The following is a 22,063-nucleotide window of genomic DNA, read 5'->3' on the forward strand; positions in this document are numbered from 1 at the left end:
GGCCTGTGCTTGGAAAGCCTAGACACAGCCCTCAGAAGTCAAATACCTAGAAGCAGATACTATAAAAGCAGAAAGCATCAACAGGTCATGCCCTGAATTTCTGTAAGAAAACAAAGACCTTCTGACACCAGCTTTCCATTCTTTTTGCTCAACACTGCTCCCAGATGAATGACAATTTGTGTCCACTGGTATTGGCAATTAATGCAAATTATGCTTGAGATATATACCTGTTACAATTTGAAATTCCAGCCAGACATTTCAGTTCCAGATTACTCTGTGTGTGACCATTTCAACAGAAGGCTCTACCCTTCACCACCTCAACTTCAGGAGAAACTTTCTCTTTAAGTTGAACAGGAATACTTCACATTTGTGCAAGATCTGCTGTATTCTAATCACTAACAACACGTAAGTATGGTAACAGCAAGTAAGCTGAAGAATTCTGGAAGCTTTTTTCACTGTTTAGATGGCAGAAATAACACAATGTCAGAGAGATCTTAGAGGGATCCAAAACAGCTTCTAGTTCTGCTGTGTGCAAATACTTCTATACTTGCAACAGTTGAACGTTGAATATTACATTCATCACTGCAATTAAAAATTCCTGAATGTGAAAATAATGACGGATGGAAAAGATGACATATATGGGTGTGATTGCTTCAAAAAATACATTATACTTGTTTTCATTACTGTGTTACTTCATTACTGTGTTCATTATTGTGTTATCAGCTACCTGTGTGACATTCAATTTATGTAGAATAGGTATCAACTTAAAGCCTACTGAAGCAAGCAAGCAGAACATAAACAAACAAGACTATATGACAAATAGGGATGGAGGGGTTAGGAGGAAATACACTGCCAGAAGACAAAGAGTGGGTGAAAACTTCAGATGACATCTTCTGCAAAAGATTTCAGATCCTTAACTTCCATTTAATAACCAAGCATCTTGTACTCACTAGTGCAGTTGTTTTCTCACCTAAAGCCATAATCCTCATAAAAACATTGTGAAGACAAAGTAAGGATTTGAAAATATCTTTTAAGTTCTTCAGAGAAGATAGAAAATAACTGCATTTTCTGTATATAACTATATTAATCCTTACTTCTAAAGTAGATAGTAATTAAACAGGAACACTCTTTTCGTAGAGTTTAACCAAAATTAATAATTGTGTAGAAATAATATTTTTCAACAAGTCTAGCCTTACTTTGAGGCTTACAGAGATGTAATTCATACAAAAAACAAAACAAAACAAAACGAAACCAAAACTAAACTAAAAATAGATTAATGATCTCAATGACCATATTTACATTCAGGAGTAGAAGATACATTGGCTTGCAGTAAGATATGTTATCCATGCATGTTTGTATTAAAAGGATCAGACCACAAAAGTGTTGTTTTGCATTTCATTTCTTTTTCAAAGAGGACTTCTTATATTTTCCACTTCTAAATGCTTGTATGACAAATAGATGCTCTTTTACAAAAAATCTCCGGATATTCAGTGACGGACATCAGGAAATGGATTTGCCAGACTAAGCAACTCCTTGGGAACTCACCTGTTCTATCACTAATCAGCATTAAAACCAATAATCATTTATACTGAGAGAGTTCTACCAGAATATTAAATTTCCAAGGCTATTTAAGAAACTTTTAGAGGAAGCTTTTTTCTTCAAGAAAATAGCCCTTTTATTAAAATTTCACCTATAATCTTAGGTGCATCACTGAAGAAATATAGTATACTAAAAACGCTTCACTCCCATATTTCTTTTCCTAGCACTTCTGTTTCTGCTCTCCATGTGCAAGTATTATATCTTCTTCTTGTAAGATTTTGGCATATATTAATTCCAAAATAGTGAATAATTATGAAAAGGCAGCAACATTCTTTATCCCTCAAGTAATTCATCATACACCACATATGCGCCCATACTTTAAAACTGCCAAGCAGATCAAAGCAATATTCTTTGCAACAATAGACCATACTCTATGAAGAAGACAGTATAATAGGTATATTGTACATCAAAGATGAATTTATAAGAGAGTGTAAAATTAGGGCTTACTGTAAGTGAAAACACCACAGTGCAGACCCGGCATGAAATTCTTCACAGAATATTAAAGCACTTAAAAGAAAGATTTACACATAAATCATCACTTCTTCATTATTTTTGTCCACACTATTTCTTACACCGTTGCCGTATAAACCACCAAATGCAGTCCATTTGGAAATCACACTTTTAAAGATTAAGCTCAGAGTTCCAATTTGATAATTAAATATATATAAATGTCACCAAAACAGAGCAACACGGTGCATAGTATTTTTGAGGCAAGAGACAATTACTTAATCCTTCTATTTACCAAGAACTTCAAGTTAAATCAAATTTCGCAACTAAGATTAATGATGTTTATATTTGCTCAACAATCCTCAGGATTTGACCTAGTAATATATTTGGGAAAATATAAGGGTTTTCACAGCTTTAGTGCTGCTCCCCTCTCCCAAACGCACACATAATTTTTTTTTCCTTATTTTTCTCCTTCAATACAGATGAGAAAATTTTTTCCAATGTTAATCAAAGCCAGTATGTATCCAGTGTATTTTCTCTTTATTCTCCCAACTTCCACAGTTAGCTACTTCAAATGTTGTTTCCAGTTACCACTTTTATCTTCATTCTGGAAATCTACAAGATTTCATTAAAGTTTGCTAAACCTCCTAATTTACTTAAGTTCATAAATCACTAAGAATTTCAGTTAGTTCTGCTTAAATAGTGACTAAAATGCAAAAAGTCCAGTATCAATGTCAATCCATCAAAGCACAGCTAATGCCTCCAACAAAACTGTATCGATAAACCATTAATGAAATCACGTTTTTGGATTCTGAAATGAAATACTGAGAGGCGATGGTTAATACCTTTATTAAGCAAAATAGATATAGAGATTTGCCAGAGTGAGAGTTAATCACAGAAAAGTTACCCAAAGAGGTAATGCAACCTCTGACCTGGGAAATACAGAAAGAATTGCTGGAAGGTGTACTGGAAAGCCTGACTTTAGTAGTCTTGCTTCAAGCAAAAGAATGGTGTCCAGAGATGCCTTTCAACCTAAGCTATGTTTTGATTCTTGCAAAGAAATAATAAGCAGGTGTGAAGTATGAATAATTCTATGTGGGTTCTCTATGAGAAAGCAAGCAGCACCTTGAAACAGAAATATTCTGTTACTCATTACAAGGACCTAAAAAATGCAAGGAAGATAATAATAAAGAACAAATAAACATCTTGGGATGTAGTCAACCAAAAGCTTACAGAAATAGCTTAGTAAACTGCTTATAAATTTATATGGTCCACATCAGTTGCACAGTACTTCTGAACAGTGCCAACTCAAAATTAAAGTTCTTGGCACCTATACAAATGTGGGGTTAATCTGATTCTATCCATTCTGCTGACAATGGGAAAACACTGCTTCACAAATTATTAAAGATATTCCCATACATACTTATTTATAATGTTCATATCCAAAAGAGGCCCTGTGTCTGCAAAGTATCCAAGGAAGACAAAGACAGATTGCATTTCATTGCTATAACTTTCATATTTCAACAACTGTGAAAAAAACAACCTTTATTTACTCCATGATTTGGAAGGGATAAAGGAGAAGGAGTATGATGTGATACATAGATTAGCAGGCTACAAACAACTTCTGGGATTTGACAGGATGAGGAGAGTGAAATATAAGCAGTTTGGCTCCTCTAAATTATTTCCCACTTCCATCCAGACATACAGTGATGCAGAATCTGTGTGGGCAGGAAAAAGGAAAAGTTTCTTCAGATTCTCATTAGCTCAATTTTTGGAAAGGAAGAGTTGTGTCTTGCCTTACAAATTCAGAAGATGCTGAACACTACGAGATTCCAGGAAAAATAAATAAATAAAAAGGAAATATTAATTATTCTGAAGATAAAGTATCCCTCGTGTACCATTATCTCACTCACAGAATAAGTACAAGAAGATTCAGAGAATGATTGAATTCTATGAACTGGAGAGAAAAAAAAATAATATAAGTAGTGGTTATGAGGCACAGGGAATATTTTATATTACGCTGGTTTTAATGAAGCATATAATTAGTATGTACATATGTGAACACTTAGCTAATGAGAAAATGCCAAAGTTTCAGTCAAATGAAACACTGTCAAAAACTTGCTTTAAAATTTCTTCTTCTATCATTTACATGAGATAATCATTCTTGCACAAAAGCTGTTGCAAATTAACCTGATTTACTGAATGACATTCTTACTAGGGTAACACTCTATCATTAGAACATTAGAATGCAATTTAAGACTGACCAAAAAAAATAGCAATAAAACATGTATTTCACTTACTTGCATGATTTTTGTCACTGGAGGTGATGTGAACATCTGCTGCAATATTGTAAAGAGAAATTACCTGCAACTAGAGAAAAACCTACCTCATTAATGGTACTGGAAGGTTCCAGTCCAATCATGTTGGCTTCCACCAGCTGCTGAAGAAGCTGTACTTGAGCCACATTGAGGAAGAAATCCAGATTTGTTGTCACATTGACCTCCAAAGAATGACCACATACCAAAATTTCCTATGGAGGAATGAAGGGAAAATATTAGATAACAGCTACTGAGCAAATAATTTTCAGCTTCTGTGTAACTGTATTATGCTCCACTGCTGTAGTCTATGCTTCAGCACTGATATAAAGTATTGATGCTTAGTAGATTGTGGTATTTCAGCATTCTAAACAAGGATGTGGAATATTCTTTGCGTTGCTTTCCACAGCGTATGTAACTATTATATTTTGCAAGGAAAGCATCTCGTGTGAGGTCTTGTTTCCATTTATTGGTAATATCAAATAGTGGGCTATCACATTTTGGTTTTTATTTCTTTGGCAATGGATACATGTAGAAACATCTTACTTTTGATGGAACATAAACTCAACTTGTTTTACAATGAAATCATGTAAATCAGGAACTGGAACTCAGTGATAACCAACCTGGTTTCTCTGTGACTGTAAACCAGACAAACCTTGGCAAAGTTAGCTGTATGGTCTCTATGCTATTGATGTTATCTAGCACAAGAAAACCTATTTCCTATTGCTGGCAAGAAAGAGAAGAAAAACAGGATCAGTCCAGAAGGGTTGTTTCCCATACTTCCCATTACTTCCCATGAGAAGTAAGTGCACAGTGTTCAAGCTCTGAGTAATCTAAAATAGACCTCTCCATCAGAGAATGTCATCCGGTGAACAGATAATAAGACAAATTTAAGTAGCAAACACATTGGAATTCATGAATATTAGGATTAGAAAAGCTCAGAGATTTTTTCTTTATTTTTGTTTTATATTTTTCATCTGCATTTATGACAACCCTTTACATAAAACATTAAGTTGCAAATTTTTTCTTTCCATATGCATTATCTGTTTTCCAACTGTACACATCTACTACATGTTGTAATACAAACTTAATACCCTTTATATTTCTGCACTAGGTCTGTCTATTCTTTCCAGGAGGTAGCTATCATGAGAAATATTCCTTGTGAGCAGACAAAAACTTACTGGCACCTCCCTTACATAAAATGTTTTAGATTTTTGAGCTCTAAACTATACCAAAAAGAGAGCCAATACTCTATTTGTGCAACATGCTTCACAGACTACTCATGAACACGTTGACCCATAGACTGGTAAAAGTGATTGTTAAATCTGGAATAACTTGAAGTTCTCACAATAATGATTGGGGAGTAAATGATTTGTGGAAATCTGTGGGCTTGAAAGCCTGCTAAAAAGAACACAGATCAAACTGTGTCTTACAGACAGTATATAGATTGTATTTTCAGGTTTTTTTTATGAGAAGACTGCAAATACAATGTTTGATAATGCACTCTTCTCAACACCTTTCCATCAAAAATCTTTTAAGGATACCCGTTTTCTGTATTGCAAACAGGCTTATCTGGACAGGCTGTCTTTAATATCAAATTCCTTTCTCAAATTTTTTATTCAGCAGAGAAGAGACACCACAATTAACAATTAAGACTTTTTTTCTTGCAGCTTGTAATGTCTGTATTTGAAAACTTACCACACCTAGACGATTAAAATAGCAAAACAGTAAAATTTTAAGATTCTCCAAATTTTATACTAACCTCTGGGTGTAAATTCTCTGGAGCATCAATTTTTGTAAAAATAATTGCAGGAGCAGCAGTTATTCGAACTGTGAAATCTGTTAAAATTGGAGTTAAAATGGCTCTCCTTTCCTGATGCCGTCTTATGCTAAAAAGAGGGGGGAAATAAGATAAGATTGAATCACGTTACGAATTTTGACAGGCATAAACTTCCTGTATTTATCTTTACATCCAGCATGTAGCGCAAAACTGCTTCACCACTGGTCTGGCTTTTTTGCTAGCTACCTCGGTGAGCATTAAATATAGTCATTATAAATCATCCGAAACACAGATCTGAATGCAGGCTTCCATTTCCTGAAAGAAGTATGTTTAAACACTAATACTCTTCAATCCATCTCCAGTTAGACAACTGATGCATTTGACACTGATTATTCTATTGCTTACCTGAATTTTAAAAAATCATTTGAACAAAAACATAAGCTTTATTAGCAGCATTTTTCAAACATCCCTGCTTCATTTTATGAAAAAACATTCTCAATCATATTTGAATTCATAAATTCTTTAACCAAAAAAATAAGCCTAGAAGCACAAGCCCATCATGTACAGACCACTAATAGCTTACGACAACACATGCCAAATGGCCAGAATCTTCTGGGTCAGGTCAAAATCTATTGCCATAACGTGCCAAGTGAGAGCCTCTGATCAAGAAAAAAAAAAAAGATGTAATGAGATCAAGATGGTGCTCAGACCTTAAAAGAAGACACAGTTCAAACTGGCAGAATCCCTTCCATCAACATAGATTTTTAGTAATTCTTTCTAACTATCATAACTTATAGATAACTGCCAGATACCCCAAGGAGAACTCTAGGAATTATCAAGAAGCTACTGTTCAGTCTCAGCTATATGTTCTGGAAACGACTCTGTCGAAATGCATGCAATCTCAAATGCTGATTTGTAGGCTTAGAGTTAAGCAAAAACAAAATAAAATAGCTATGACAGTGTGAATGAAAGTCAGGCTTAGATATATTTCCAGCAACATGACCATAGATGACAGTTTACTGCCTTTATTATTTTGATACTTCAAATTTCACTGACAGTTTACTTAAGTATCCTTATAAAATGCAGTAGGCTTTGAAATTTACTCAGGATAACAGTATATGGAAGTGAACTGGCAGATGCTACGGAGTGTGTAACAAACTTTTGCTTCAATGACTTTCCCTGTCAAGTTCCCCGCCTACTACTTACGGCAATATGCTTAGAAGTAACCTGATTGTAACTGGGAAAATTACCATCCACCAGTAAAATCTTTAATGTTTTGGGTCACCTGTTACTCTGCCAATCTGCAGAGATAGTTTTTGAAGCCAAACTGGTCTTAATTAGATCCTCAAATTAGAAAGCAGACCAGTTGTTGGTTAGTAAACATCTTTAACTGAGAGACCAGTCTTAGATTTTGCCAGGTCAACAAATGCTTTTCTCCCTGCCATCACCTTCCTTCTAAATTTAAACCAGATGGCTTTCTTCCCAGTTCCTATTTCCCCTTCATAGAAAGACGAGAAAGAAATGCCTTTGTTTCTGAGAAAAATGAAAGAGCTAAGGAGTAGATCTATTCTATGAAAAACTTGCATGTGATGGCACAAAAAACTGCTACTACGTATGATTCATAAGTATGAAACACAGCTATAACAACATGTTATGTTTTAACGCCCGAAGCTGCAACTGGCTCTTTCCAGTCATTGTTCAAATTACTTTTCAAGCTTACAGATACACCCATTTCTTAATTTTCAAACACTACCCGAGCAGTGCACTGCATCTTAAATAACTCTTTTGGTAATACAGACTGACTGCTGATTTTTATATCATTATTTTAAATAACTCTTATGTGGTATTTCTGTCCTGCTCTACTTACTAGTTTCTACATTTCTAGATGGTGAATTTGAAGCTCAGGCAAGCATTAGCAAAATAATTGTAAGTACAAACAGAAGGCAAACTGAGCACACTAAATAACGAGGGGAAAGGATATGAGAAAGTGCACAAAAGGAACAAAGAAACAAATTCCACTTTGAATTAAGTCTTCCACACTGCACCTAAGTGCACCGTTAACTTAACACAGGTGTACGCCACATGAGCTTATGAAAAAACTTGATTGTGAAGAGTGTAATGATGGCTCTGTGTCTGCAGCACATTCATTCCGTGGTTCATTTGTGCATCTGTTATATATTTGTCTTGGAGAGGAGGGGGAAAAAAAAGGGAAAAGCTAGTACTTTTAGAGATGTTAAAGCAGTTGATCTTCTACACTTAGAAGTCCTGCACATTTCAAAGTCCATATGTTAACACAGAACAACAAGACAGCAAAAAGATTTGGAGGTGCCTTATGTTTAGTTCTAAATTTAGGCTATATCAGATAATTACATGGACACTGAATACCAACCACAGGTCCACACTGTGAAAACACAGGACAAAAACGTCCTCAAAGGCTTACAGTTCATATTGGGAAGGAAAAAGGAACAGCTAACAGCACTGTACATAAAAGTACCAGTACAGTGGCAAACTAATCACTATTTTATGATTTGTTCTATTATACTGTAATACAGCTGGTTTACTTGTTTTTTAAGCATGTGAAAGAAAACACTGCAGTACTTTTGTGAGTGTTTACAGGAAATTAAACCAGTAAGATAACCTAGGAATGAGCAAGGAAGTGCTCAAAAAATTCAATGTGGTGGCCCTGGTAACTGGTGTGATGAGGTTTAATGAGCAGTGAGTGTAGATGAGTTAAAGCAAATGAAGGAAGATGTGAAAGGGGAAATTCGTAGACACAGAAATCTGGAAATATCTTGAAAGCAAAGATATATCTAATGATTAATATGACAGAAAACATTGAGAAGATGAGAAAAAGAAATGTGAAGAACAGAATTTCATAATCAAAGCAAGAACATTAGACTACGTCAGATCCAGTCATCAGCATCTGATTACATCCACTCAGGAGCACTTTGAATTTATACAAGGAGGAAGGACTGCCAAAGAGATGACATGGCAATAATCAAAGAGGTACAATGGTGCCATGGAAATGCACAGTAAGTAATATAACTTGGTCTTTTCATGTGGAAAAGAAAGAATCCTAACAAGCAGCAAACACAAGCCAGTAAGAAATAAACATGGCCTAGACATGAAACTTGGAAATGCATGCCTTATCCTTAAATATCTTTTATTTTTAATGATACTTCACTTAAACTAGAGTTTGAGTGCTTATATACTTAAAAAGCACATCACCTAGGAACTAACCAACAGAATCATTTAAGTTGGGAGGGATCTCTAAAAGTCATCTAGTCCAACTCCCCTGCAATGAACAGAGACATCTACAACAGATGCACGAATTATATCGAAGAGCTTTTTTATGCCATGTAAATTTACTGTCTACAGAAAGATGAATTCTCACACAGAGTTCCATAATTTGAAAACCAAAATTAAAGTAGTAATGTGTAATATCCCACATAATCAGATAGCCTTCCTTAGCAGCATGAGGCATGCAAACTGAAAACGTCATAATTAGCATGCTAACTTAGGATTTTAAAAGAGTTTTCTCTTGTAGACTTCTATTACAGTTGTATAAATCAGTTAATTCCTGATCCACAAATCCACTGGGATATCTAACAACTAATGAAATTTCTGAAAATGAGCAGCATCCTGCCTCCAAACTCCATCTCACAATAGGTGCAACAATTCACATCCTTACATCTCTGTGATGTGTTGCAAAGACTCATCACAAGGCAGAGAAGTAGCATTACAACACTTTGAGGAATACCCACTGACCAAAATTAGACAGTGCACAAACATCCTCCAGCCGTTCAGAATAACTATTGTTAAATAATTATATCTCAGTAAAACTAATTTTCATCTCATTAAGTATGATGCGCAACATTTCTATGCTGTGGATTAATAAAGGAAATAATGTACTCTGTTACTGGCTTACACTTTGTACAGAATGAATACAAACATTACTTCAGATACAGTAAAAACAGCAACTGAGATACAAGCCTGAATGCAAACATATTTTATTCCAAAAGAATTATTTTATTCACAGGGAAATATCCCTATTTCTCCACACATAGATCTACTGACGATCACTTTCTTGGTCTTCTTTATTAGAATTTGGAAAGCTGCATTTCAACTTTCCAAAAAAGCATGAAAATGAGAACTATTCAAGGAAAAATCTGCAGGAAACATTTTGAGGATCCTTGCAAAGCAAGAGTGGTATTTTGTTCAGTTTCATACAACAGATCATTGGCTTCCTGACATACTCAATGAGAGCTGCAGAGAGCTGTTCCAGATGGTCAAATGCCAAGGACAGAACTGTAATGCAGTATATTGCCACACTCAATTCATTACCACACAGAGAAGTAATGCTTTTAAGCTCAATTAATTCTTTTTTTTTTTTCTAACAGAGTTTATTCAGGCTGCAGGAAGCAGAAGTTGCTGCTGGGAGCTGTGGAAGGATTGCACAGGGATGGGGGCGAGGCCTCAGGAGAGGATGTATTTCTTTATTTCCTTTAGGGCTGTTGTTTTTTCCATTGAGAGGAGGGAGAGGGAGGAGGAGATCTGCAAGCTGAAAAAGCAGTTTTCAATCAAGAAAACTTCTTTTGGTTAAGTATTCCCAGTTCCCCACATGCTGTTTGGTAAAGGGAATAAACGTGGACAGGTTTCATTTGTACATAACCTTATTAGAACTGTCTGACTGTTTCTAGTGTTCTTTTTATATATTGCACCATTAGGGAGCTTTTTATAACATCTACAGTGAAGGATAAACATGTCATAATGGGAAGAGTTACGGTTGCTGATCCTTCATACTGCCTGGTATTTAGACAGGTTTTTCTGAGCAAGAACACCCCCCAACTCCTCTCCCCAGAGCTCCAGGTTCCCCCTTTACTTCTGCAGTGTCCTTCAGAGGCACCAGAGGCAGCACCTGAGCACTCCAGAATAGCTCTTCTTGAACACTCTACACTAATCTCCATGACACATTTAACACCTAGTCTCAAAGCAACATTACTTTCTTTCCAAATTACATTATATAAGTTAAATAGTTATATAGGCTATTGCCTATGCTGGAGCTTTCAGTGAAGTAATCAATTCTACGTCAAGTGCTTGGATACAGATTGGATTCTATACAGCACCACATATCATCTAAACACTAACAAATTAGCTAAGTAAGAGAGAAACAGATCTCAAAAAATAATTTTAAACCCAGTTAAGCTAATGAATCATAATATTGGATCTAAATGATAAGTGAAAACAAGGAGTAGTACATTTAATGATATTATGAAACTAACACTAAAATAACTCAGTAAAAATCATTACGTTCCAGGTTAAACATGTTAATGAAAATAAAGAATTAAAAAAGAAAGCAGTATTGCAAGTAGGTCAAAGAATAAAACTCCCATAATAATTACAGTAAATCTTGAGATAAATGTCACCCTGAAAACACTAAGCACCATGTAAAACACCACGCAGCCACCCTCTTGGTTCATGCTGGCAACATCTCAAAGGATGGCAAAGTTCAATATGGGTTCTTCCAGTTCTCAGCACAACATTTCCACAGATCATAAAATAGACCCAGATGCAGCAAAGCTGACTGCCAACTAAAAAGCAAAAATGTGAACATTCTGAAAAAGGACTGTAGTAAATGTGTAAAAAATTTAAGCCAAAAGGACAAGACAACATTCATACCAGCTTTTTCTTTAAATAAATTCAAGAATTAAAATACAGTACTGTATGCCAGAAAGAAAAAGCTAATGTATTTAATTACAACTGATTTACATTAAAAGAAGTAGAAAATTCATTTAAAAGTAATTTCAAAAACTTACTTACTTGTCAAATATATCGTAATAAAATTTTATTTAAGACGTCTGCTGAGAAAAAGAATATCCAAGCAGCTATACAAAAAAGGTGAACTTTGACTGTTTGTAACAGCTGCTTCCCATATTCTTATCTCTATAACTTTTTAGCAATCCCACTAAATTTCCCATCAAAATCCTATAACCATAAAGCTCAGACCAAAGACTTCTGGCAATGTGATTCCAGTCACCAATGGAAAGGGAAAGAACAGTCAGTACCAAACTGGTTTACTAATGTTAGCTCAACTCAGATTGGACAGAAGACTCTGGAAATTAATGCCATCCTTTGAAAGCGCCAGTAGCCCTACTTTGTCTAGTGAGAAGGAAACTTGATGGGCAACTTGCCAAACATCTAGGGATCATGCATACATTTTGAAAAATTTAAATGCAAAGTTGTCTATGCAATTGTTTTAGTAATAAATATAGAAATAAATCATTGGATGTCAGGAAAGAACCAGGTGATCATATAAACGAAGAACCAATAATAGCACCGTGTTTAAATTGCTATCTGTATTCAGTCACTTCCTTGTGGTTTATACCGTTGCTTTCGTTAGATTTACTTGTACTGCCCCTGTATTTTAGTGATAAACTAGAATTTATTATTGGTCACATCCTCTTCCTGTGCATACTCCTCCAGAGGGGCCTTATGTGCTCTTTCAGTCTTTCATCAAGTCATCACATAGAAACCTTAGGCTGCATGCCATCCTCATGGAGCTTCTTCTGCTACAGCTTGCTTCACTTTCAGGAAAACCTCTCAGATTCCTGTCATCTCCCCTTTTCTTGAAAATTAAACCAGCAATAACTCAATTTTTTTCCTTCCTAATGATTCCCCCCACTTTTCTACATTACTTTCAGAAACATACCCCCTAATTCACTGTATCTTGGGAGCCACAAAGTTGTGCATACATTTCATAAAGAGTGGGTTGTTTTTCAGGACAAAGGGCTTCTAAATCAAGGCAAAAAAAGTGTATGCCAACAGACTTCTTCTGGCAGAACTCAAAATGACCTCTGAAAACTTGCTTTTTGCTATCAAACCTTATTCCTGTCTGTCTGAAAAGACAACTCTCTGACTGCTACATAACCTACAAAAATTCAGTTTTAAATACAAATGAACTAATAGAGTATAAAAAGCATATTAAAGCTAGAATCAAAAATTCAGAAACCTCAAAGTTAGAAAAAATAAACTACCCTTTAATAATTTCAAATTTAAAAACTTAAAATACCAAGTAGGCTTTATATTTTATATATTTTTATATATTCGCCAGTACAGGCTGGGGGATGACCTGCTGGAGAGGAGCTCTGCAGCGAGGGACCTGGGTGTCCTGGTGGACGACAGGTTGGCCATGAGCCAGCAGTGTGCCCTTGTGGCCAAGAGGGCCAATGGCATCCTGGGATGCATTAAAAAGAGCGTGGCCAGCAGGTCGAGGGAGGTGATCCTCCCCCTCTACTCTGCCCTGGTAAGGCCTCATCTGGAGTACTGCGTCCAGTTCTGGGCTCCCCAGTACAAAAAAGACAAGGATCTCTTGGAAAGAGTCCAGCGGAGGGCCACAAAGATGGTGAAGGGCCTGGAGCATCTCTCCTATGAGGAAAGGCTGAGTGAACTGGGTCTGTTCAGCCTTGAGAAAAGAAGACTGAGAGGGGACCTGATCCAGGTCTATAAATATCTAAGGTGTGGGGGGCAGAATGGTGAGGCCAGACTGTTTTCAGTGGTGAGTGGAGACAGGACAAGGGGAAACGACCGGAAACTGCAGCATAGGAAGTTCTGCACAAATGTGCTCAAGAACTTCTTTACAGTGAGGTGACGGAGCACTGGAACAGGCTGCCCAGGGAGGTGGTGGAGTCTCCTTCTCTGGAGATATTCAAGACCTGCCTGGATGCCTACCTGTGTGACCTGCTGTAGGGAACCTGCTTTGGCAGGGGGGTTGGACTCGATGATCTCTGGAGGTCCCTTCCAACCCCTACAATTCTGTGATTCTGTGATATTTCAGTCTTAGTTTAACTAGAGGGCAGCACTTCACTTGTGTATCACACAAAATACAACAACAAAGATTCACTTGAAGTATCTCCTTCTAAACATTTGTCTGGTTTTAGTTACAGAAGTGCAAAAAAAAAAAAAAAGCCAGTTCAGAACCAATAGGAAATGTTCTACTTCATCCTCCTCTAACTTAAAAATGTCTAAGCTGGTTTTACTCAAGTTTTGTAAAAATACAAACAAAAGAAGTTAAAAAACAAAAACAAAACCTCCTGTTGCTTGTAGACCAAGATGCTGAATGCCAAGTCTCAGCCCTGGAGTTATTTTTATGGACATGACAGTAAGCCACTAAGAAATGAGCTTATAATAGAAAAAAAAAAAAAAGACACAATAACTAGACAGCAATTACAGCATAACAATAATGGCAATATTCACTTTAAATGCATAATCCAAAACTCCATGCAAATGTGCTCGCAGAGCAAAAGACAATATAGAACTAGCTGATTCAGACTGTAAATGGTATCTGCAATGTTTATGCTGTGTAACTTTAGTAGAGAGTAAGTTTAAAAAAAAAAAAAGTTCTCACCTACTGGCCATGTTCCATTCAAGTGCTGGATTTTGAGAATTCCTTTCACTCTCTGGCAAAATCCCTCCTTTTCCATTTTCTTTCTCTGGTTTCAGCTGATTCCAGTGAGCAGTACCGATGTTTATAGACTGAAGGTCTATCTGATATTGTCTGTCTTCAACCTCGGATCCAGGGTCTCGAAGTACTCCAAGAGTCAGTGCCCTCCTGCAATGCCAACACAAAAAAGTGGCACTTCAGAACAAGCTGCAACATATAGAGCAGTGAGGTTTTAAGGTCAAAATTGGATTAAAAAATGTTATGAACAAATTTTGCTTAAAAAGAAAATTAAGAAAAGACACAAAAATATGAAAAGTTAGGTGTCTGTTTTGGCACTCCCAGTTACATCTAAGCATTAGTTTAAGCCTTCAAAAGTATTCAGCTGCATTTACACAATGGGTTTGAATGAGAGATATACAAATAAATACATTTCAAAGTTTAGATAGGTTCACCAAAGTCAATATATGAGATCAATTCATTAACTTCAGTGGACTTTCAATAGGTCCATACAAACAGCCTTATGGGAAAGCAGGTACTTCTACTGAATAGATAAAGGATGTCTTATTCAAATCTTCAAAAAGAATAGCTGCATAACAGTATAAAACAATTTTACTGAAAGATAGTTGTTCAAACTTATCTGAAGGAATAAAAATTAAAAACAACATTTCAAGACAATGGAAAATACCTTCTTAACATAGAATTTCAGCAAAGTGTTGTGTCACAAAAATTCTTCTCAGAAGGAAAAAAAAAGCATTTTTGAGTGAACTACATTACTTGTAGATTACGCAAAACTCTACTCCATTAGATTTAACAGAATATTTTTATTTCCAGCCGAGCTTGGGGAACAGTCACACCAGGACAGCTTTTGTTCTAACCAGTACTAGAAGAGAGATCTGGAATGGCCTACTATTTCAATTTGCCTTCTCCTAACACAAGTAAGGCTTCAGTAAATGATCATGCTTCTTCTTCATTGGCAACAAGAGAATTTTATCCACAATACTCACTTTATAACGTAATAAAAAAGCAAAACTGGGCTTTTTTTTTTTTTTTTTTTTTTTTAACAAGCTAGGACACGATACCTAATTATTTTTGTTTTGAATTCATGATCCAGTCACAGTGTAATCTATTTTTAATAAGTTGAAGTTTCAGCTTTTAGCTTGCATATGCCATCCAGTGTAGTATTCCATCCTCAGTCACTGTCTTATATCAGAATTGTCATTTTGTAAATAAATGCTGTCTCCACAGAGAACTTAATAGTTTTGCTATTCATATAACCATTGAGATTAACAATCTAAAAATAAATAAGGATTAAAGCAGCACATCACAAACTGTGATGCATACACTGATGCAAACTATAGGTATTAATATGCAATCCAGAGATGTGTGATCAAATTCAAAATTAAGTCCCATTGCTGTCCAAACCCAAACACAGTTGAAACTGCAGATAGAATATGGTAGCGATTACCATAATTTATTATTTAATATGGTGGATATTAATAGAGGCATCCAAATTGCAGGAAAGCCAACAGTTCTGCCAAGTTGCTCTTTTCGAGGATGTGTGATCATACTGTTCTGTAGCCCTAATCCCGTCTAAAATGCTCAGCTGAAATACACTGAAAACATTTTATGTCAGTAGTGGCACTTCAAAATTAAATGTGTTTTCTCAAAACTTAGGAATGTGTTTGTCAGCTTTTCACACAGAGAGATCTAACCACAACAACAACTGCATATTTTATTATTCTTTCAAGGAATTATTCCATTAATTTGTATGTAGTTTTGTTTTCTAGATTATTGTATGGTACAGCATCTATTTGCATGCTTTCTTAATGCAAATAAATACGGGAACATATGTTTTGTGAAACATACTGAAAGTAAAGCACCAAATTGCATATTTTATTAAAAATGCATAAGTATACAAAATACAGAACATGATAATTTCATCTGCATAATGAATCATTCTCTCCTATACTTAACAGTAAAGAGTATTTTCCATTCACTCTTTTATGAGGAGTTTGAGAACTTGCATTAAGCCGCACAGAGAACTGCATTCCTTAGCCTTGTTCGGCACAACCATGACCTGGTGTACTGAATTCCTAGAATGAAATTTGGCTGCATGCATCGATTTGAAACTCCACATTGCGACAACAGCTTTCTTCCCCTCATAAATTACTTATTTAAATATAAAAAACAATGAAATCACTCTTTGGCAAACACACTTAGCTACAGCAAAATACATAGTGCTACCATTCAGACACAGGATACTGGTGAATTGCAAGGCTAGTATAAGGTATGTTTATTGGTTCTTTTCTTTTACTTCATCCAATTAGTGTTGTAAGATCTCAAGGACTGGATAACGCTGTCTGTAATGCTTTGGTATATCACAGCCTAACAACTTCATGCTCATATAAAAACTGCATTCTGCTCCTCTATTAACAATGTCTATATAATACAACCCTTTTCTTCTGCTCCTTTTGATGCACCTTTCAAAATTTTCTACAGGTCACCCATTTAAAGATATACGTATGATACAAATATGTAATCAACAAGGAGTAGTTATCAATGCACTGGCATTTTGATCAAACTCATTATTACTCTCAGAAAGTACATGCTGCCAAATTCATACAAGATTCAAAATACTGCTTTTTTTTCCCCCCCAAATACACACAGAGACATCCACATGACCACACACTTGTGGCTTTCTTTACCAACTGTCTTTGTAAGTACACCCCCAGTTTAATTAAAGGTATTCCTTTTTAGAAGGATGAAAGTAAGTTAAAATAAAGCACAGTTGGCCTAATCACAGACACTATGAATGAGCTTTGCAGTCTTTCTCATTCTGTAGCTTTCAAAATCCCTACAGCAAATAAATCAGAGAAAAGAGTAAACAGATTAATGACTTCTCTTCCTCTAGAATAAAAGTAATATTACCAGCTGAAATGTGCTGGAGGAGTTATGATTTTAATTGCTTCTCTCTTCTGAATACAATCTTACTATCCCATCTAAACCTTTCAGCAGGTGGTATAGAGCACAACAGTTGATCAATAATAGTAAGATCATAAGCAAAGAAGAACATAAGCATGCAACAGGAAAAGAAAAGAAATGCTTTTCTTTTGAAATTGATTAAGGTTGGGTTTGGCTTTTTGCATGTTTATAAAAGAAACAGCCCATGTTGAACCAGTTACTACACACTGCTGAACAGGCAAAATTCTGGGACTCACTGTAAAAAAGTTAAATCTCTTCACTTATAACTCATCTGAGATCTACAGAATAAGTAAATAAGTCAGGAAAATGGCATTTAAAGTCTGAGTATTATGTCACAATTAAGAAATATTCACAGAGTTCACACATAACAGGTAATTTCTGTCAGCATTCAATAGATCTCTGTGTGCTCATTTCCCTTTCCAGGTGAAGAGATGACAAACAAATCTACACAACCAAATGAAAGGTTCTGCCCTGATGGTAAAATATGTTTCCTACTCTAATAGCAAAGGAAACAGACAGTAAGCTTGGATCAAAAAATATCTTCAACTTTACTGGGGCAAAACCAGTGGCATCTTGTCCTGTGCTATGGTGACTGAACTGGTGGCGTTGAAATCACTGACATTGTGCTCCTTAACTGCCTTTTTCTCATCCCATTCAATACAATTTCTTAACATATTCTCCCCAACAAGGCCACTGAACATGTAACAATAGGGGAAATGCGAAACAACTGTTTTTTAGGGAAGCAATGGGATGCTCCATTTAAAGTGAGATGCCACAGGGCATGATCTTAAGGGCAGAGAGAAAGACATGAACCCAAGGCATCTCAACACCAGGCATTCAAAGTGCTGAGCTTTCATCAATAAAACCACTGACAGAAATCAGCTTTCTGATAAGCTGCAACATTTCTTTTATTATTTTTTTCCCCTTCACTCTAAGAGCAAGTAGATGACATTGCCACAAAGAATCTAAAGCTTGAGCTGCTGGGAGAAAAACTGAACTTCCCCCAGAATCACTGAACAGGTGCTACATAGGCCAATTCTTAAAACATGAATAAAATAAACTCTGAACCATGGCAGTTCATGATAGACATCTCGGATTTGTCTGAGTTTGGAGAAATTAAAAATGTGTTTGTCAGAATGAGAAGGAAAATAAAAAAAGAGCACAGAACAAGGCAGTTCGGAGGAGGAAGATGCTATCAGGGCACTAAAACTGAAGAAAAGCTGTAGCTAATAAAACTTTCTTTACTGCAAGAAAGAAAAAGAATGTATCCTCAGGCCAGAAGGGAAGGTCCTGGTAAATTTCTAAAATTTTGTACATAATTCTGCTGCAGAGCCTGACTTCCATATCTTTCATAAAAGTAACTTTGGCTTTGCTTTCCCACCCTGCCATCTGTCCCTACAGAGACTCATCTGTAGCTTAACACAGTGTTTTATGATTTCTGGGATGATGGAAACAGTTTAATCTGGGTCAGCAGAACAGGCTCTCAAACACTCTTCTCACTGTCTCTGCTTTTTCCCCTCAGAACTATGCCACATGTGGCTGGCTAAGCTGCAGAAGAACTCCGTACGCTTGCTGGCAGCATAACCTGGATTGGATGCCATCAATTTCTGTCTAGAATTATTCTAGATATTCTATATTATTCTATAATATATTCTATATTATTCTATTAATATAATTATTCTATCAAGTGAATCTGTCTTATATATAATTCTCATCTCAGCAATACCATGATCAAATGCAAATATAAGCTCAGTACATTATAACTCCTGTTTCATGCCTTGCTGATTAGCAAGTGATGCTATCTTGTTCACTTTCATTTTAATATTACAGTCAATCTTCAAAAGCATCTGTTTCATAAGAATGAAACTTATGTTCTCCCTTATTAATTTCCCTTATTAGCTCATTAATATCATGCTCTATACAGACAGACGCACCAGCCTTGCCTACGGAATTCCCTACATAGTGGGTGAATTCTGTAGGGAATTCTGTGGGTGTCCTCTAAGTCGAAGTGGTTAAAATATTTAGCTTCAGTTTTGGAGGACCCCTGTAAGTGAAAACATTAGTCCTAGTTCCATGAGCAAAGTAAAAATGACTGAACACTGCTAGACATCTACACAGTTGACAAATGCATCACATCATACTAAATTTAAGGAAGAAGCTGGAATTAATTGAATTCCAATGGAATACTTACTCTAATCACCAACAGCCATACTTAGAACTACAAAACATACATATGCTTACAACTTTCCTAACTAGACATAAATCACCTTAAGAAGTGGATTACTTGTGAAATAACCATGCTGAAAAAAAGAAGACAAGTAGTGACTGAAACATAAAGAAAAACTTCTTGTGATTGTGCTAGGCAGTTTCAAACAATTGATACAGTTAAGCAATGGTCAAAGGAACAATTTGGATAATTATCCTGTCTTAATCTAATGCTGGTTAAATGCATCACTTGTGTCTCTTAGGTACTTTGGTTTCTTTTGCTTTCTTTGTAACTACGGTTGAATATCTTTGCTAAGAGAGAAATGGTACAAGTGTTAAAATGCTAAAGATGTCTAGATAACTTAAAAACAGGCGGAAATTGGAGAAACTATGGAACTGAGGGCTTTCAAATAAAAACAAATAAATAAATAAGTAAACAAACAAAGATTCTACTATGTATTTATATGTACACTAAGAAATAATTCAAAACATGAATGTCAGAGTGCCTGGGGAAAAATCAAAAGACAACAGAATCTGCCTGTCTACAGACAGTCCAGACCCACAACCACCCAGAACAGACAGTCCAAGAAGAGCACCAAGGTTCAGATGAGTGTCATTGTGCGACATTCTCCCTAGAGTCCCAAACATATATTGACATGTCAGATATATGCTTAGAAAATAATGTTTTGAGAACAAGTTTGATTTACAGCTTTTTCAAGATACCTTAGCTTCAAGACATTTGAACCACAATGCAGAATTCTACTAATACATCAACTCCCTGAAGACAGTCACACTAAGGGAAGGTAGTCATGCTACAGCTGTTTCTTGTAAATACCTTCAAGCCAGGTATTAAACAGTCACATATGAAACAAACAGGATCGGCAGAAACACAAACTGCCCAGTTGTTTATCAATAACTCTGTCTTCCAAAGAATGTAACAACAGTAATAATAAACTATCTAATTTCGTTCAGAAATCTTATCAGAATATGCTATTTCCTTTTTACTAGAACTTTTCAGCACAGCTGTTTCTTGCCAAGCTGTAGCAGACACGTCTTCCCTTACAATTACTTTGTAAGCTGTTCAGGCTTTTTGTAAATACAACAATACAGACAAAATCCCAGTTCTTAATGAAATTGCTCAGAGATGAAAACTGGAAAAATTTCAATTAATCACTTTTCTTTTGGCTATATACTTTGTGTCCTTAACTTGATCAGTTTCACTAGCTACTACTACTGAATTGCACAGATATTTATTTTCACCCTAAACCATTTTAAAAGGACTGTTTTCCGTTGAGCTACAATAATATGGAAGAGAAAGGAGACTTTGCTTTGAACATACAGAAGAATAAATCTGGAAAAATGAATTTAATATTCTGCACAGGTGGCTGACATCCTGCCCCACAGCCCACCTCACCCCCTCTCCTCCCTCTCAAAAAAAAAAAAAAAGAGGGAGGAAGCTGTGGGCCCATGAAAACCTAATGAGGTTCAATAAGGCCAAGTGCAGGGTGCTGCACTTGGGTCAGGGCAATCCCAGGTATTTATACAAGCTGGGGGAAGATCTCCTTGAGAGCAGCCCTGTGAAGGACTTGGGGATTCTGGTAGATGAGAAGCTGGACATGAGTCAGCAGTGTGCCCTTGCAGCCCAGAAGGCAAACTGTGTTCTGAGTTGCATCAAAAAAGGGGTGGCCAAGCAGGGAGAGGGAGGTGATTGTCCCCCTCTATTCTGCTCTTGTGAGGCCCCATCTGGAATACTGGAGCCCCCAATACAAAAAAGACAGGGAGCTGTTGGAGAGGGTCCAGAGTAGGGCCATTAAGATGATCAGAAGGCTGGAGCACCTCTCTGTGAGGAAAGGTTGAAGGAACTGGGATTGTTCAGCTTGTAGAAGAGAAGGCTCAATAGAGACCTCCTTGTGGCCTTCCAATACTCGAAGAGAGCATATGAACAGAAGGGGGAATGGCTGTTCACAATGGTGGACAGTGATAGGATACTTTTTAACAAGATTTATGTAACTACTTAAACATTTGTATTTTGAAATCCAGTGGGTACATATTTAGTGTTCAAAATAACAGCATTCTTCCACATCCACTAAGCACTGTGCTGGTTCCAGGTGATTTCTACTCTAATCCTCCTTCCTAACCATTTAGGGAGGTCAAATTTTAGTGAAATGGAACACTACAAGGTTAGGATTGGTAGCGGCGTATTCATCATAAGAAGCCACAGAACATCTAAGAGGAATTACAGTAGATCACACATCAAACGCTTTGGCCTGGTGCCTCCTTCCTCTAATTCTATAG

General features: G+C 36.2%; 1 protein-coding gene across 6 annotated transcripts in view; it reads right to left on the reverse strand.

Moving 5' to 3' along the window:
* Positions 1-22,063, reverse strand: part of VPS13B (vacuolar protein sorting 13 homolog B) — a 417,159-nt gene that overhangs the window by 132,761 nt on the left and 262,335 nt on the right. For all 6 annotated transcript variants that reach the window (XM_042834797.1, XM_042834830.1, XM_042834815.1 and 3 more), the window contains exons 31-33: positions 14,546-14,749; positions 6,124-6,250; positions 4,433-4,576 (exon numbers count right to left, since the gene is read on the reverse strand). In XM_042834797.1, the coding sequence (XP_042690731.1) occupies positions 4,433-4,576; positions 6,124-6,250; positions 14,546-14,749 (475 nt within the window). The remainder of the gene's footprint in view (positions 1-4,432; positions 4,577-6,123; positions 6,251-14,545; positions 14,750-22,063) is intronic.

Source organism: Centrocercus urophasianus, unplaced genomic scaffold (genome assembly GCF_019232065.1).
Source record: "Centrocercus urophasianus isolate 14NV4802_14NV808 unplaced genomic scaffold, USGS_Curo_1.0 seq_11, whole genome shotgun sequence".
Classification (NCBI taxonomy): Eukaryota; Metazoa; Chordata; class Aves; order Galliformes; family Phasianidae; genus Centrocercus; species Centrocercus urophasianus.